General features: G+C 41.2%; 1 protein-coding gene across 10 annotated transcripts in view; it reads left to right on the forward strand.

Annotated features, from left to right (window-relative positions):
- Positions 1-19,247, forward strand: part of MRTFB (myocardin related transcription factor B) — a 196,094-nt gene that overhangs the window by 151,735 nt on the left and 25,112 nt on the right. For 8 of the 10 annotated variants that reach the window (XM_074965434.1, XM_074965427.1, XM_074965433.1 and 5 more), the window contains 2 exons: positions 4,271-4,417; positions 15,356-15,603. In XM_074965434.1, coding sequence (XP_074821535.1) covers positions 4,271-4,417; positions 15,356-15,603 — 395 coding nt within the window. The remainder of the gene's footprint in view (positions 1-4,270; positions 4,418-15,355; positions 15,604-19,247) is intronic. The other 2 variants (XM_074965428.1, XM_074965432.1) reach the window with 1 other exon arrangement.

Genomic DNA, 19,247 nt, shown 5'->3' on the forward strand with positions numbered 1-19,247 from the left:
AGGACTACCACTTTAAATTTAGTTCCTTGTGCCATTGATCTCTGATGGCCGTAGACTTTGTTCCATGCAGGTAGGATGCTGTTTGCATTTAACCTTGCATTGTTAAGAAAATCTCAAATATGGTCATCCCTGTAAAATTCCATTCATTGAGAGTTGGCTGTAGTATCATTGCCTAGGTAAGTATAATCATGGGTACTGATACTACTGCATATTTTAGGATTTAAAAGGCTGAATAAGGAAAATGAGTAGTGCTGCAGTTACTCAAAATAAGTTTTATTTTAGCTCTTTTACAATTATATTGTTCATGGTTAACCTCCTGCCTGAGAAAAAACATAGATATGTTACCACACAGCACTTCCTAATCAAGCCTACTTTATTCTTAAGGTAAAAAGCTTTACAGAGAAAACCTATTAAAAACGATAAAAGACCCTGTATACATGCTAATAAGCTTACCAGAATTAACCCTAACATGGACTCTGTGAGGAGCAGTCCTTCAGCCCTACCCAAGGGGAGCCTTTGTGGTTACCTGTTCATCACAGCTTCAGCTCAGAACAAACACCCAGGCCCTTCCAACCCCACACTGAGAATGTCTGAGCCCAAGGCCCATTCTAAAACCAGGTTATTTATCTAAAATCCTTTTCTTTGTCCGTTGGTCCCTGAAGAATGTAGTTTGAATTAATAAATGCATACCTTTCCAGTGGGTGGCTTCAAAGGACTGATAGCAGAGGAAGTACATTAGCATCTCCCCATAGGTGCTGACTACATGGGTGCTCCAGGGCTGGAGCACGCACAGAAAAAAAAAAAAGGTGGGTGCTGAGTACCCACAGGCAGCCCCCCCAGTCAGCTGTGCACAGCGTGCAGGAGGTGCTGGGGGGGGGGGTGAGGGCGGGGTGCACTTGGAGGAGGGGACAGAATGGGTTGGGAAGAGGCAGTGCAGAGGTGGGGTGCTGGCAGGGGTGGTGTGGGGGCAGGGCCTGGGGCAGAGCCAGGGGGAGCACTCCCTGGCACATTAGAAAGTCATCACCTCTGCATCTCCCTCTCTACTAGAGAAATACATACAATGCCACAATAACACATACACTTTTGTGTTCTTAATAGAATGTACCCCAAAGGTATTAATCCTGATTCAATAAGGTTTAACTTAATTCAGTAAGGTTCATTCAGTATATTGTAGGAAATTGTCAGTGTGTCACCCCACAAGAATTGGCAGAGAGATTCAGGGTAGATATTATACCTCAGAACTACCTTTCTCATTTTGTGAAATGAACTACATTTCAAGTTGATGGTGTCCCTTTTAGTTGTAAACAAACTGGAGGGAATTTAAAGAACTAAGATTGAGGGCTGCAAAGGTTATAAAAACTAAGTGATGTGGACACAGTGGCAAAATGAGAATAGACGCATGCATGGAATTAAGCGGCAGGTCACAACTTTTATTTAACTTTAACACAGGGAGGGGTGCTACCCAGGCATGTAATTGGTTCCAGTGCAGGAGTTACAGGGCTCCTTACCATATAACCCTTAATGTTGGTAGGCTCCCCTCACCAGGACTCAACTCTCTCTGAGTCTTAGCACCCTCCCGGATGCAAGGGGGACAAAGGGTGCAGCAGGGTGGGGACCTTAGCTCGCAAAGGCCATAGTCTGACCTCAGCCCACAAAGGACACAGGGTCACAACCTATCACAATAGCCCAAGGCCCATCACCGAAATCCCAGGTCTTTTACCTCTGGGAACCTTTCATTTTATTCTCCTAACTGTCCTGGAAACCAGCCACAGGGGCCACCACTGACTAGCTTAGTCATTCCCCACCCACCTATGCTGCCTAGAGTCACAACACCTGCCCAGTCCATGTCTGCACATGCTGTAGCAGTATGTCAGCACTTCCATCTGACAGATATACACCATCATCCCTTCTCGCTGACTGTAAGGGGTGTCCTTATACTGTATCACTGAACCTTCTTTCTCCAGGAATATCTTAGTGACCCCCTTATTTACTTTCTTTCTAGCATTGTCCACATGGGCTGGGTCTGCTCCCAACCCTGGCCTGTAAGTGAGTGCAGAAGAGCTGATCCCACTGCATGCCTGTTCTGAATGCAAACCGCTTCGGCCCTCAAGCCCACTGAGATCTAGCTGCCATCCTAGGTGCCCTCTTGTCGGCCCAGTTCACTACAGGGTGCTCACGAATCCAAACGTGCAAATTCTGGGTAGCTGCTGAAACAAACAAGCACAATGGGTTAATTACATTTTGCCATTCCCTGCCATCTTTTCATTGGTGTGGATGTAAGTCCTGTAAAACTTGATTTCCAGTGCCCTATGGCCTGCACCTGCCATGGCCAAAACCCTTTGCAGCTGCTAATGTTGCAGCCCCGATCCTGAAAGAATGAGTACCAAATTTACCTGGGTCAAGACCACAGTACTGCAAAGTTTTTCTCAGTACCGTGCTAAATTGATGTCTTGTCTGGAAGCTGTCATCACCATGTATAAATAGCGGGCCTAGCTGCAGGCCCTGAATTTTTATCACCTTTACAGGGCACAAACACTTCTCTGCACTTTTCTTCGATTCCACATTAGTCCCTCTCCCCTTCTGGCCTGTTAGGGAGTACCTTGAGCACAGAAACACCACTCTTTGCAGATGGCTGTATGTCTGTTACATTTAATGCACGCTGGGACCTGTCTGCAGCTGCTATAGGCACCAGTTCACTCACTCTCAAAAGTGCCAAAGAAGGCAACAACAAATGCCACCTTAAATAACATGGCCTCCCTCTCAGCTGCAGCCCCAGGCAGAGCCTTTGATAGCTCTGTCAGGGTTTCCAGTGTTAGGAGTAACCTGTCATCCCTCTTGTGCCAACCCCTCTAAGAGTCTCTATACTATGAATTGCCTGCATGTGTCTGGGAAACCCACCAACCTATATCAAGAGGACAGGCGCACAAGCCAGCCAGAGATAATGGAGGGAGCCCACCTGTGGTGGGTCAGAGGCACCACATATTGCACCACCTGGTGTGTGGGTATGGGCCACCCACAGTGAAGCCCTTCCTGTATCCTAAATTCCATGGACTCTGAAAGGCTTATAGGCCCTCAGAGTCCACAGGACAACCGAGTCCTCAACTAGTTTCACAGCTGTCATGAGCCAAGGTCCCAGAATTGTTGGAGCATTGCCCACGGATCCCTGCTGGCCAGCGGCAAGTTTTCGAAATCTGTTGTCCTGAAATTGACAGAGGATTGGCAACATCATTATCCATTTCCGGAACATGCACTACATGAAAAAGGATGTTAAACTGCAGGCAGTGTAAAATGAAGGCTCTCACCAGCCTCGTTACTCAAGCAGTCTCTGCCAATTGTCTATTTATCATATGGCCCCTGGATTGGTTGCCACACCAGAAATGGACTTTCTTGTTCTGAAAGTTTTCTCCCCTATTGACTGCCACCAGTGTAGGAAAAATCCTAAGCAAGGTGATATCCCCTGTACTACCCTGCATCATCTGGCTTTCTGGCTCCCTTTGTGCACACCACTCACCTTGAAAGTAAAGTAAACCCCAAAACCTATACCTCCCAAGACAGATTATACGTGCAGCTCAGTCTTGAGCAACCAGCCCCAATACCATATTGAAACCTCCATTTAACTCTTCCAGGAATCTTTCCCACACTTCTAAGTCTTCCTTCATTTTCCTTGTCATTCTAATAAAGTGGTTGGGTTTTCACACTCCAGAGAAGGCTCCTAGGACTGTCCCTTTCACAGCTGGCCCCATGAAGTTTCCCCACCCATTGGTGCAGGTGGATGGCATTTTGTAGCGCATGACTGGGAGACAACGGGTATACAAAGGAAGGAAAATAATTATCATGTTATAAAGGATATGAATTGGGGGACAGGATGAAACTAAGAGGGCAAAAATTTAGGCTGAATGTCAGGCAAAACTTCGAGATAGTAAAATTTATAGCATTGTATAAAGGCTTGATCTTTTGCTGTTACCTTCAACAACAGCTGGAGAAAGTCCCAAGACTGTAGAATATTCTCTGAAGGGAAGCAGCAGAAAATCCCATCATTAGAGATGTGTAAATCTAGACTAACAATTCACTAGAATATATAATACATCAACAATCCTGCTTTGGCTGGGGAAAGGTCTAGATGGCCTAGTTAATCTTTTTCTAATATCTTTAATTCTGTGTGTGTGTGGATTAGTCATAATTTGTTTTATTTATTTTTTTACATGTTTTTGTGATATGTTCTGGAAGTGTTCAGGTGCTCGATTTTAATGAAAGTTTCTTTGTTTTTCAGCAGTATCTCTCATTAACTGCTGCAGTCCCTGAATTCCTGAAGCCTGCCCCCACCACCGAGCAGCACACTATACACTCTACAACTACTGCTACTACTCTGACCACAAATACTCTATCTGCAGCAAAGCCTGGGCCAACTTTGGTAAAGGTAGGTTATAATGAAGGCATTTGATGTCTTTGCTTTAAATCTGCTTTCTCTAATCCTGTATAGAATGAAAATGAATATATCATGGTGTTATAGTGCTTTTAGCTATGTATATAAAATATCCTGCAGTGTTCAGTTGAATATACAGTGAAGTCAACTGAAATCTGGCATACTGTGTCAGATTTGCCATTCATAATTTGCAGGCTCTGCAAAATGCTTTATGAGCCATCCATATATTGTAGTTGTAGACAGACCCAGCAAAATTCTGCAAACTGAATCATGTAGTAGGATTCATACTACTTTTGAAGTGCAAAAGAAAATGCAAAATGAGACAAATACGGCAAATACTTGCCAAATTGCCTTGATACTTTGTATTTTTTACTGGTGAAATTCATCCCTCCCAACACAGAGTCCAGCTAATCTGGCTTTGTGTAGGGGACTACGCGGGAACAAAGAAATTGCATTCACACCCCAACCCACAAACAGGCCACAGGGCTGCAGTGTATTCTTTCCCCAGCTATTTTTGAGGCCTGTGGACTGAATTAGCAGAAATTGTGCCTCCATGCTGCCTTATGGTGGTTTTACACCACAGGATCCTCATAAGTGAGAATCCTATAGGCCCATTCATAGTAGCCCCTTCTGCACTAACATAGTTGGAGCTAGCATGAAGCTTTTGCACAGATTTAGGTGTCCTGTGTGTAAATGTCTACAGTTCTCCCCTTCTGGAGCCTCTGAAGGTGTTGTGGAAGGCATTATAGACACCCTACACATCAGGATGAACTTCATTGTCATATACTTTTATAAGGGATGTGCAGTGTTGTTTTATACTGGTATACATTTGGAGGATATTCACTGAAATTCATTCACCAACTCACTTATAATGCAAAACCTTAACAACTTCAAATACTCACCAAAATGCATGATTGTCAGGAATCAGGGCCTGCAGCAGAGCCAGTCTCTGGGCAACCTAGTTGAGTGCAGCCAGCCTGTAGTAGGGTGCCTGCTTGGCTACACTGCCTGATTGGTTGGAAGAGTTCTCAGACTGGCTCTTAAGCCTAGTAGCAGCAGCAGTTCAGCAGCAACTCAAAGCATTTGCCCATGGCTGCAATAGGTACAGTGCCTACTTGTTTCCAGCCAAGTTACTGCCCTTGTCTCCAGACTTGCCTCGCTCCAGGTAACCTGGTCCTGACACTTGGCTCCAGTTCCTGTCTTTGTTTTGATCCTTTTCTCTGGCATGTGGCCTCTAACACAGGTTCTGACCCTTGATTCGGATTCCTGACTACCAACTCCTGCTCTAACCACTAGGCCCAACTCCTGGATCTGTTCTAACTACTGGAGACGCTCACATCCTGGTCACTGATCATTAGTGCACATATGTCAACACAGAATTTCCTCTTTCAGAATTTTTGTGCTGTATATCTGTCTCCAGTTTTTCACTGGAAGTAGCTTCCAAGAGTTCACTTAAAGAGAATTCCCTGTCCAAAAGGAAGTTTTTTATTGGGAGCACAAGGACCCTCCAGTGAGGGTAGAGCTGAAACAATCTGTCTGTAAACCCTACTTTTGGGATTCATAGACTTTAACATGTTCATGTTCTCACTTGTTTCTTAGTTAGTGTTCAGGCTTGAAATACAGAAAATAAACCTCTTTTAAGCAGTATGAATCCAATTGCAAATAATTAAAGATGTTCAGAAAACCATCTCCTAAATTTAAATGAAAGGGGAACAATTAGTAATATTCCCAAGTCATGTGCTCTTTGGATCAGTCCTCCAAACCAAGCACTGATAATTACTGATTCTTTTGAACACTTCATATACAGCACACTCACAAACAGCATATTGCATCTCAACCCTGCTTGGAGACTTAGAATTTGTTTTAGTTCTCTCCTCAGAGATGATCTTCCTTGAGGTAAAAAGAACAATTATATCCCAGGATATCTGTGGATATGTTTTATTCCAGAATCACATTTTGTGGCTCTCATGAGGAAGAAATATCAGCAAATACCTGCCTCAGCCAGGTTGGGTTTGCTGCCAGTTGGATCAGTAATCTCCAAAGGAATGAAGAATAGGGCATCCCCTGCAAGCTCAGATAAAATCATTTTATGAGGCATTTCCATTGGGTAATTGAAAAACAGTATTTCAATCAGTGGCGAAAACTGTAAGTTTAGTTAGTAGTTATACTAACTAAGCACCTTAGAAACACAGTTTAAAATATGTATATATTAGGGCTGTCAATTAATCGCAGTTAACTCATGCGATTAACTCAAAAAAATTAATCGCAATTAAAATTAATCATGACTCATCTCAGTTTTAATCACACTGTTAAAAAACAGAATACCAATTGAAATTTATTAAATATTTTAGATATTTTTCTACATTTTCATATATATTGTAGTCTGTGTTGTAATTGAAATAAAAGTATATATTATTTTTATTACAAATATTTGCACTAAAAATGATAAAAGAAATAGTATTTTTCAATTCACCTCATTCAAGTACTGTAGTGCAGTCTCTTTGTCGTGAAAGTGCAATTTACAAATGTAGATTTTTTTTGTTTGTTACATAACTGCACTCAAAAACAAAACAATGTAAAACTTCAAAGCCTACAAGTCCACTCAGTCTTACTTCTTGTTCAGCCAATTGCTAAGACAAACAAGTTTGTTTATATTTACAAGAGATAATGTTGCCCTCTTCTTATTTACAATGTCACCAGAAAGTGAGAACAGGCATTCACATGGCACTTTTGTAGTTGGCATTGCTACAGGTATTTACGTGCCAGATATGCTAAAAATTCGTATGCCCCTTCATGCTTCAGCCACCATTCCAGAGGACATACGTCCATGTTGATGATGCTCGTTAAAAAAATAATGCATTAATTAAATTTCTGACTGAACTCCTTGGGGGAGAATTGTATGTCCCCTGCTGTTTTACCCGCATTCTGCCATATATATCATGTTATAGCAGTCTCAGATGATAACCTATGTCAGAGTTCCTTCCCCACTCTGAACTCTAGGGTGCAGATGTGGGGACCCGTATGAAAGACCCCCTAAGCTTATTCTTACCAGCTTACGTTAAAAACTTCCCCAAGGTACAAACTTTGCCTTGTCCTTGAACAGTCTGCTGCCACCACCAAGCGTTTTAAACAAAGAACAGGGAAAGAGACCACTTGGAGACGTCTTCCCCCAAGCCCTACACACTCCCTTTCCTGGGGAGGCTTGAGAATAATATCCTAACCAATTTGTTACAAAATCATCAAAGACCCAAACCCCTGGATCTTGGAACAATGGAAATATCAGTCAAAAAAAAAAAGAAAGGTAAAAATCACCTCTGTAAAATCAGGATGGAAAATACTTTACAGAGTATTCAGATTCAAAACACAGAGGATCCCCCTCTGGGCAAAACCTTAAAGTTACAGAAAACATGAATAAACCTCCCTCTTAAAGCAGGGAAAATTCACATAAAACAAAAGATACAATAATCCGCCTTGTCTGGCTTACCTATACTGGTTGCAATATTGGAGACTTGGATTAGGATGGGTTGGAGAAGATGGATTTCTGTCTGGCCTCTCTCAGTCCCAAGAGAGAACAACCACGTAAACAAAGAGCACAAAAAAACCCCTCCCCCTCCCCCCCCTCAAGATTTGAAAGTATCTTGTTCCCTTATTGGTCCTTTGGGTCAGGTGCCAGCCAGGTTAGCTGAGCTTCTTAACCCTTTACAGGTAACAGGAGGTTGCCTCTGGCCAGGAGGGATTTTATAGCACTGCATACAGAAAGGTGGTTACCCTTCCCTTTATATTGTTCATTTTAAGAACACTTTCGCTGCAGATTTCACAAAACACAAAAGGTACCAATGTGAGATTTCTAAAGATAGCTTCAGCACTTGAACCAAGGTTTAAGAATCTGAAGTGCCTTCCAAAATCTGAGAGGGACAAGGTGTGGAGCATGCTTTCACAAGTCTTAAAAGAACAACACTCCAATGTGGAAAATACAGAACCCAAACCACCAAAAAAGAAAATCAGCCTTCTGCTGGTGGCATCTGACTCAGATAATTAAAATGAACATGCGTCGGTCCACACTGCTTTGGATTCTTATCAAGCAGAACCTGTCATCAGCATGGACGAATGTCCCCTGGAATGGTGGTTGAAGCATGAAGGGACATACGAATCTTTAGTGCATCTGGCACGTAAATATCTTGCAATGCCAGCTACAACAGTGCAATGCAAACGCCTGTTCTCACTTTCAGGTGACATTGTAAACAAGAAGCGGACAGCATTGCCTCCTGCAAATGTAAACAAATGTGTTTGAGCGATTAGCTGAACAAGAAGTAGGACTGAGTGGACTTGCAGTCTCTAAAATTGTTTTATTTTTGAATGCAGTTTTTTGTACATAATTCTACATTTGTAAGTTCAGCTTTCATGGTAAAGAGATTGCACTACAGTACTTATATTACGTGAATTGTAAAATACTATTTATTTTGTTTTTTTACTGTGCAAATACTTGTAATTAAAAATATATATAAAGTGAGCACTGTCCCCTGTGTATTCTGTGTTGTAATTGAAATCAATATATTTGAAAATGTAGAAAACATCCACAAATATTTAAATAAATGGTTTTCTGTTATTGTTTAACAGTGCCTTTAATCACAATTAATTTTTTTAATCGCTTGACAGCCCTAATATACACACACACACACAAATACTGTTCTGGGAGAATTTTTTTTTAATTATTTTTACTCAACAGTTGAAAGGAGGGGGAATTTGTGATAATTTACTCATGCCACTATATAAATCCATGGTATGCCCACAGCTTGAATATTACAAGCAGTTCAGGTTCACACTTCTCAAAAAAGATGTATTAGAATTGGAAAAGCTACAAAGAAGTGCAGCAAGAATGACTAGGGGTGTGGAACAGCTTCCACACTAAGAGATTAAAAAGTTTAGAAAAGAGACGACTATGGGGAAATACGATAGAGGTGTATAATCCTGAATGGAATGGAAAAAGTGAATAGGGAAGTGTTGTTTATTCCTTCATATAAAACAAGAACTAGGAGTTGCCCAATGAAATAGGCAGCTGGTTTAAAAGAAACAAAAGGAAGTATTTCTTCACACAAGGCACAGTCAATCTACAAAATTTGTTGCCAGGGGATGTTGTGAAGGACAAAAGAATAACGGGGTTAAAAAAAATAGATAGATCCATCAATGGCTATTAGCCAAAATGATCGGGGACACAACCCTATGCTCTGGGTGTCCCTAAACGATCAATTTCCAGAAGCTGGGACGGGACAACAGGGAATGGATCACTCAAAATTGTCCTGTTCCATTCATTCCCTTTGACGCTTCTGACACTGGCCACCATCAGAAGACCGAATACTAAAATAGATGGACCATTGGTCTGCCCCAGTATAGCCATTCTTATGACTCAGTATGTGACCGAGGAAAGATTGTGGTAGCACTTCCAGCATAAAAAGGCTAAAATATGCTTTTGTTCTAAGATGTAGCAGCTCCAGTGAATACCAGTTTTCCTGGATGTTTCTGTCTCTGTTCCACGCCCATTCTCTGTGTGTATTTGTGTAGAGAAGGTTATAGTGAGACAACTCTTGCAGCATCTCATTGCTTCCATCTGGGTGCAGACCTGGATTTTGTACCGTGTCCTTGTTGGTTGCTTCTCCATACAGGCCCGAGGATCCAGAATGACTTCCTGTCCCAGATGCAAAATTTATCAAATTTTGGCACATGCTGCAGAGCCAGTGTTTCACTTGGCGTTTGTAGAGAGGTAGATTGAAGAATAAGTCAGCATATGGGAAAGGGTGAGCTGTTTTAATTTTGGATTTGATTCTGTTATATTAAATAATTAGTATAGGACTCAGAACCTGTGTATGGGTGATTTTTTTAAATTCTAAATAGAAAGTAAATGAATTAAATGAATATTTTAACAAAACCTCAGTGAGAGATTTTTTGCAAGTAATTAAGAAATTATATGCATGTCTTAATGGAAAGAGTAAAAATTTCCTCAAAGGACATTTTTTATGCCAGGATTGGGTCTTAATTAATTAGCAATGAAGGCTCAAAGGATCTTTCTTGGAGACAAAATTTAGGACCAGATTATGCATATAGACATTTAGGCCCCTGCATATGGACAGCTACAATGGAGCGAGGGAGTGTAATTGCTAGCTACACAAAAAGGGAGCAGCAAGTAAGTTAGGGCCATGGCCTGTCCACTCTGTACCCAGAAAACACGTGATGCACCACTTTGAGTTGCAGAGCCCTTCTTGAATCAGCCAAAATTCTTCCAGAGTGCTCACACTGAAGCACAGCACTTCTATAGTTCCACTCCACTGCAGACAGTTGCTTTAGGCTACTGTCTTGCCCTTAACTTTTTTCAAAACGGCTATCTACAAATTCCAGAACAGGTGCAACAACGAATCAGCTTTATAATGGCAGTAAAATTCCTCCTTTTGTTGCAAAGCCATTTGCAATGTATATTTATACCAACTGATAATTTCAGTCTAGAGTTTAAAAAAGAACAGCCTAACTTGAGTCTGCTCCATTAATACAAAATGAGGCACTTTCTGAACATAAGAATGAAGATGCAGACAGAGTGCTCCAAGAACTGCTCTGGTTTAGGTTTGTGACATTTTTATTTTTACAGCAATTGTTGCCTTTATCTTCTTCTCTGAAACCTCATGCTATTAAGAATCATGATTCCTTATAATCCCCTGTTAAACTCTTTATACCCAGCAAATAGATCCATATCATCCACAAAATCTAAGCTTCTCAAATATGTACTTTTTGTCTACAGGCCCATATGCGTTAAAATTGCCTTAATGTTATTTTGTAGCCAACAAAAAGCACAGGAAAAACAGCTTTCCCTGATTCTGGTTTCTTTAGTGATACCCTTGTCTCGATACACAATATTTACTTTGACTATGAATTGTACTGTGACAGCATGCACTGATTCTTGTGAATTTTCACAATGTGTCCTGATTTACTTGGTCTTCATACAGCTCTCTGAATTGTATAGTACACCTACCTTTTTTCATCTTAATTTGATACTCCTAACAATACCCACAACATGATCAAACTAAAAAGAAAGGAAAGGTAAAATTATTTATCTGAAAGAGCACATGCCATTTACTATAGAATATATTTGTTACCCAAGTTGCAACTTTCCTCTGCATTACAGTATGTTTTCCTTTCAGAGTTTGTTAGAAAAAATGAACATTTGTGGCCTGAAGAAGAGCTCTGTGTAAGCTCGAAAGCTTGTCTCTCTCACCAACAGAAGTTGGTCCAATAAAAGATATTACCTCACCCATCTTCTCTCTCTAAGGTTTTGTCTACACTGGCAAGTGAAAGACAAAACTTTCGTCTTTCAGAGGTGTTAAAAAAAAACACACACCCCTGAAAGACAAACGTTTTGTCGATGACTAGCGTGGGTGTGAACAGCACTTTGTCGGCAGGAGAGCGCTCTCCTACCAACAAACAGCAGCTACACTGTAGCGGCACAGCCTTATCACTAAAAGCAGTAGTGTAGACATAGCCTAACACTTGTGGCAGTGATAGTTAAGTCCTGGTCATATTGTGGGGGTCACTGTACACTTACCCTGATATTTTATGTGAAAAAAATGACATTCTGTTGTTTTGAAATGTACAGGGGATTCTTTTATTTTGAAAATAAAAGCTCAGTTTGCTTTTAACTTTTGACACTTTCTGAAATTCTATAGTGTGGGATTATTTTTTTTTTCAGGAAATGAGCTAATCTGAGAGATCAGCTGCTGGTTTACTATTAGAAGTTAAGGAATAAAAATCAGAAATCTATACATATAAAATGAATAATTAAACATGAATTAATTTGGGATAGTGTCATGGCAGTTGTGAACATAAATTTTCTTTAGCTGTTTTGACTGGTTTCCTTAGGAACAAGAAAATTGTTTTTACCAGAACTGAATGTGGAATTGTAGTAAATGGTTTAGTAACAGGAAGAGAGTTTGCAAAAAGAATTTTTGGTGATTTCCCTCTCACTCGTGCCCAAGTTGAGCAGTTGTGTTCCTTAGAATCTAATGATTTTGTATAGTAATTGTCTTTTTCATCATTAACTTTATTGTGTACCTGTAAGAGCAGTTAAGGTCTGATCTATCACTTTGTTTGCTATCATGAGGAGAAAGATATTCTTTGTAATTGAAAATTAGCCTTACTATGAAAAGCAGAACTATGCTAGTAGTGACAATTAAATTACTAGAATATTTAAATCATAAAACGTAAACATATATAGACTAGTGCAAGTTGTCTTTTTAAATACTGTGGATTTAAGGAGGGTTAGTGAGAGTCTGGACTGAATTGCTTTCAACATGCTGATGACGCCCAAGTTTATATCTCCATTTCACCCAAGGCTGTTGAATGCCTAACCCCAACATCTGGGGGAGATTGAGGTGTGGATGAGAACTGGCTGTTTGGACCTCAGTCTGTATATTGTTGTTAATAAGACTGAGGTGTGGTTGGTAGGTTGGAGGAAGCAAATAGACAATATGGTGAAGCTGATATCTTTTCCTTTGAGAGTATTTGGCTGCCATTTGTTACTTGGGGGGCGCAGTCTGGGGTACTGGTGGATCCCCCATCAAGGGTGATCTGTTGGATAATCACATTATACCAGGGCCCAGAAATGCTTTTACCAAATGCTTTTACCAGCAGCTGGCTACATGCATTTGTGATATATATCTATCTACAGAGAAAATGTACAGTGTGTACAGAGTGTTGCCATACCAATGTACAGAGTGTTGCCATACCAACTCTAACGAGACTCATCAATTAAGGTAGCCCACCTTAATGGTATGGTGGTATGAGATGGTATGATGAGGTTGCCTACAATGGCATATGGCTTATTACCAAATATCTCCAACAGTTGGTGATGGGACACTAGATGGGGAGGGCTCTGAGTTACTACAGAGAATTCTTTCCCATGTCTGGCTGGTGTGTCTCACCCATGTGCTCCGGGTCTAACTGATTGCCATGTTTGGGGTCACCAAGAAATTTTCTCCCAGGTCAGAGTGGCAGAAACCCTGGGGTGGGGAGGTGTTCGCTTTCCTCTGCAGCATGGGGCATGGGTCAATTCTGGTCAGAACTAGATTAAATGGTTGCTTTTCTGTAACTTGAAGTCTTTAAATCAAGACTTGAGGACTTCAGTAACTCGGCCAGAGATTGTGGCCTCCTGCAGGAGTGGGTGGGTGATGTTCTATAGCCTGCAGTGTGCAGGAGCTCAGTCTAGATGATCGTGATAGTCTCTTCTGGCCTTAAAGTCTGTGAGCCTCTGAGACTGGTGGCAGAATGTTCTTCCTAATGGTTTTGTTGACCTTCCAGGCATGCTGCGAAGCCCATCTGCTTAAGCAGGTGATGTTGGAGGGCTGAGGCAGCTGAGGTGGAACTTCCGTCTGGTGGGGGAGTTTGTTATATTGTCACATGACTTGTGACCAACTTATGCATAGTAGGTAGGAGGAATAAGTGCTGCTGCTATGGCAGATTTTCACTTTGTATCTCTTATGTTCTTGTGTTTTTAAATCCATGTCTGTGGCGTTGTTTGATATGGTGTTATATAAGACCAATTGCTCAATAAAATAAATAATAAAACCAGCCAGTGCAACAGCATCTTGCACATTATGCCTACCATTCACACCATTCTTCTTTGTGTAGTTAGAAAAAGATATGATTGAGCATCTGCACACTGGTTCTTGGTACAACAATAAGACATAGTCAATGAACAAATGATATCTGTGAAACTAAAAGTATGAACAATGAGAACATCCTTGTTGTCACTTACAGACTATAGTTATGACGAGCATATCATCATCCATTTTTCATGCACCACTTGAAACACTATGGACTTGCAGACTGTCATGAAAACACCTTTAAAATATATATTAGTTGATATGAACCACATTATAATCTGAATTTTTTTTTTTTTTACCAATGTATAATTTAAGTGATAAAAGGTTGTTCTAGGCAATGTTGGACCAAAACAGATTACTTTCCTGTGAGGATTTATTATTTGTTTAGCACAATGTGGTTGTTAGCTTTTGATGTGGAATGCAGTAAAGTGGTAAGCATTGGCATAATGTGGCAGCAGAGTGTCTTGTGAGTGTTTCTAATGGTTGCTTTTTTTGGAAGTTACTTAATACAGTATTACAGTGATCTACTGATGTAAGTAGGATGTCATGTAGATTAAACTGTTTCACAGAGCTAGTGGGAATCTTTAAAGTGGTCTGAAGTTCCCTCTTTGACAGATACTCATATATTAGTAGGGAACCTTCATTTAGAATCTAACTGGACATGACATGTCTGGTCTTTTTGACTGAACTGAATAAAATGTATAGCTTACTAAAATGGCAAAAAGATCTAAAGTAGAACCTCAGAGTTACAAACACCTTGGGAATAGAGGTTGTTTGTAAGTCTGAACAAAACATTATAGTTGTTCTTTCAAAAGTTTACAACTGAACATTGACTTAATACAGCTTTGAATCTTTACTATACAGAAGAAAAATTTGGTTTTAACCATCTTAATTTAAATGAAACAAGCACAGAAAGTTTCTTTACCTTATCAACTTTTTTTTTAATTTTCCCTTTATTTTTTTAGTAGTTTACATTTAACACAGTACTGTGTTGTACAGTATTTGGGGTTATTTTTGGTTTCTGCTGCCGGATTGCATGCTTCCAGTTCCAGATGAGGTGTGTGGTCAACTGATAGTTCGTAACTCTGAGGTTCTACTGTATATTCTATTCCAAATGGCCACAGCTGAGCTGATGACTATAATGGACATCATTATTTCTTGCCATCTCGTTTTTCATAACTGATGTGTTCCTTTATGCCTCAACTTCATTTATTCATACAATCGCTTTGTAAAGATGTCTGTGTAATAGCTGTTTTATTTTATAATTTTTTCTAACTTTGTCTCTAAACAGCAAAGCCATCCCAAGAACCCAAATGACAAGCATCGGAGCAAGAAATGTAAAGAACCTAAGCCGAGGGTAAAGAAGTTGAAGTACCATCAGTATATCCCACCTGATCAGAAAGGCGAGAAGAACGAGCCACAGATGGACTCCAATTATGCTCGTTTGCTACAGCAACAGCAGCTTTTTTTGCAGCTGCAGATCCTGAGCCAACAGCAACAACACTACAACTACCAGACAATTCTACCTGCACCGCTCAAGTATGTGAAACTTTGTCAGTTTTTCCCTTTAAAGGGATGAATTTGCATTTTTATTAAATAAGGAAAAAATACACATCAAATGTAGAATTTGTTAAGGTTAAATTGTGCATGTTAGGCACCAACCCTATATTAGGGGATGGTGACTCACCATGATTTGAGGTGGTTATATCTAAAGGTAGGTCAGTGCACATACCCTCTATACTACCTATTCCTCAGTCTCCAATTCTCTGCATCTCTTAGCAGCACACATAGTGATGAGGCTATAGTTTTGATTTACTGAAGGGACAGTAAAGTCTGATAAACCTATAACTGGACCTACTGGCTTAATTTTGGTCTATGGACATATGCAAGCACCGCCCCTTTATTTGTCTGCTATATTTTTCTAATCAAACATGTTATTTACATTCACAAGAATTGTGATCTCTTATGAATGCTTGTAACTTTCAACACCCTGCCTACACATACTTTATGACACAAGCAGGCAGATCAGAGACAGAACGCAACTTCTATGCACATTTTGCTATTGCTATCCCAGTGTTGCTGTTTGGGGCATTTTGGAGGGGTTGAGAGACTTTTGGATAAGAAGGAATGTTGGGCTTTGTAAGATGTGACAAGAGGTTAAAATCTGGACCTAAAATCCTGTCTAGGTACTTTCTACGCCCCTCCCTTTTTCCCCTCACCATAGTATATGAGTGACTCAGAAACATCATTAATCCCCAATATGCCCATGATGGAGAGAACCTAATTTACAGCAATGTAGCATTCTGTTTCCAGCCTTCCTTAACAACAACCTGATAGTAAATAACTAAAAAGTATAATCTGAGAGTAACCAATGACATTTGTATAATTGCCATGTATCCTATCTTTGGAAGCAGTGATGTGCATGTGGTATCAGCTGCTCATTCTGTTACATGTAGAGGCATTACAAAAATATTTTTATCTTGAATCAAATTGAACAAAGAAAGTGCAGGGAATGTTAATTAAAATCCATTTTAAACTGATATTAATACAACAAGCTTAGCCCTGCATGCTGTAACAGCAGTTTGTTCTTTGAGTGCTTGCACATGTCCATTCCAATGTTGGTGTGTGCTCTCCCCGAGCAGTTGCCGGAATTTTTTCCCTTAGTGGTGGTATCTGTTGGCTTGGCTCTAGTGCCTCTGGTGCCACGCACTCATTGTGCCAGTATAAGGGGCGTTGCCATGCCCACGCGCTTTCAGTTCCTTCGTACCACCCATGATGGTTGCTGGAACTTCCCTCACTGCTCAGGTCTGGACGTGATCACACAGGACCATGGCCAGCTTCTACACCCAAACCTTAGCTCTCTTCATCTGATGACCTGGAACCTTTATGGCTGAACCCTGAAGAGCAAGCTTGCTCAGAGCAGGTTTGTCAAGTCCTATTGGACAGTAGAAAACCCTCCACTAGAGTGATGTACCTGGCAAAGTGGAAACAATTCTCCATCTGGTCTTCCCAGCACGGAGTTCTGCCTATGCAGTTCTCATTACAGCTCATTCTGGAATACCTTCTGCTTTTAAAGCAGCCAGGCCTGGCCTTTTCTTCAGTCAAGGTCCACCTGGTGGCCATTTCAGTCTTTCATCCTAAGGTTGACAATAGGTTGGTTTTCTCACATGAAATGGTAATTTGTTTTCTCAAAGGCCTGGAGAGGGTATTCCCTCAGATAAAGGAACGAATTCTCCTTCTTCCCCCAGGACCTAAACCTTGTCCTGTTGAAACTAACAGGCCTGCCTTTTGAGCCACTAGTGACATGCTCACTGTTGGACCTCTCTTGGAAGGTGGCCTTTTTGGTGGCCATTACATCATTTAGGAGAGTTTCAGAGTTCCGCGCCCTCACCTTGGAACCCTCATATATAAGGCTACAATTTAGTCACAGGTATTTTTAATAAAAGTCATGGACAGGTCACGGGCAATAAACAAAAATTCACAGCCCGTGACCTGTCTATGACTTATACTATAAATACCCCGACTAAATCTTGGGGAGGGGGGCCGCTGCTGGGGCAGGGCCAGCAGCACTAGCTGCCAGGAGCCACTGAGCAGCAGCTGCTCTGGCTGCCTGGGGGCTGCCGACAGCAGCTGCTCCAGCTGCCCTGGGACCCCTGGCTGCGAGGCCACCCAAATGGGTGGCTGCAGAGCCAGCAGTGGATGATGCGGCTGGCCCCAGAGCCAGCTGCTTGGGCTGCCCTGTGGTCAGCCACACTGGCTGTCACGGAGGTCACAGAAAGTCACGGAATCCATGACTTCTGCGACTTCCATGACCAACATGGAGCTCTACTCATATACAACCTTCTTCAGAGATAAAGTGCAGCTGTGCCTGCATCCAAAGTTCCTCACGAAAGTGGTTTCTCAATTCCACTGCAACCAATCAATTTTTCTACCATTATTCTATCCTAAACCACACACAGATAGGGAAGACCAGTGTCTGCACTCCTTGGATTGCAGATGGGCCCTGGCATTCTATGTTCAGAAGACCAAACTGTTCCGTAGATCACCACAGCTCTTCACAGCGATAGCTAAGAGCATGAAAGGGGCTCCCCATCCCTACTCAGAGGATTTAATCTTGGATCATGTCATATATGCAGGCATGTTATGAACTTGTGGGGGGTCTCCCCGCCGCCGAACCTGACTGCTCATTCCACGTTGGCGGATTTACTAGCTTAAGTTCCTATTCGAGATATCTGCCGTGTTGCGACCTGGTCCTCGGTGCACACGTTCTCAGCACGCTATGCCATTACTCAACAAACCAGAGACGGTGCCTACTTTGGCCACGCAGTGTTGCAGTCAGCTTGCCCTTAAGCTTCAAGCCTACCTCCTGTGCAACTGCTTGTGAATCACCTACATTGGAATGGACATGTACTCGAAGAAGAAAAAACAGTTACTAACCTTTTGTAACTGTTATTCTTCTAGATGTATTGCACATATCCATTCCAAGACCCACCTGCTGTCCCCTTTCTTGGAGTGGTCTGTGAGAAGAAACTGAAAGGGTGCAAGCTCAGCAGGGCCCCTTATTCCCGCACTATGAGCATGCTACAACTGGAGGTGTTAGAGCGACTCGATGGGTACCACTAAGGGAAAAAATTCAGGTGACTGTGCTCAGGGCATGCCTGCACCTACGTTGAAATGGATATGTGCAACCATTTTTTCTTCTTCGAGTGCTCACACATGTCCAATGTAACTGTTTTTTCTTACCGAGTAAGAATTATTCTACATAACAGATGGAAACATTAAAAAAAAAATCTTGCTAACCCCACTTTAAAAGACCCTTGAGATATTAAGAGGTATACATTGTTGCTTAGAAATGCTAATAAGGGCATAATTACACAAACCAGGAAAGAAAAGTGCAGCTGTTCAGAAAGATGAGGTGGAAGTATGGAATTTCAGTGGCTGCTAAACATATTAGTTTTTTTCACACACAGATCCACTCTCTGATCTGATCTTTTTTCAGAATAACAAAATTAAAGATTAACCTAGCATAATCTTTTGGATATTTATTATAAAATATGTACTCTGCCTTTTCAGCAAGGTACAATTTGCATTTGAACAGTAAGTCCAAATGTCTCTACCAAAATGTGCATTTTCCTGGTACAATATTGTTTATCCGGGAAAGTTGTAATCACAAATACAAAGTC

This window comes from Natator depressus, chromosome 10 (assembly GCF_965152275.1).
Source record: "Natator depressus isolate rNatDep1 chromosome 10, rNatDep2.hap1, whole genome shotgun sequence".
In the NCBI taxonomy this organism is placed as follows: domain Eukaryota; kingdom Metazoa; phylum Chordata; order Testudines; family Cheloniidae; genus Natator; species Natator depressus.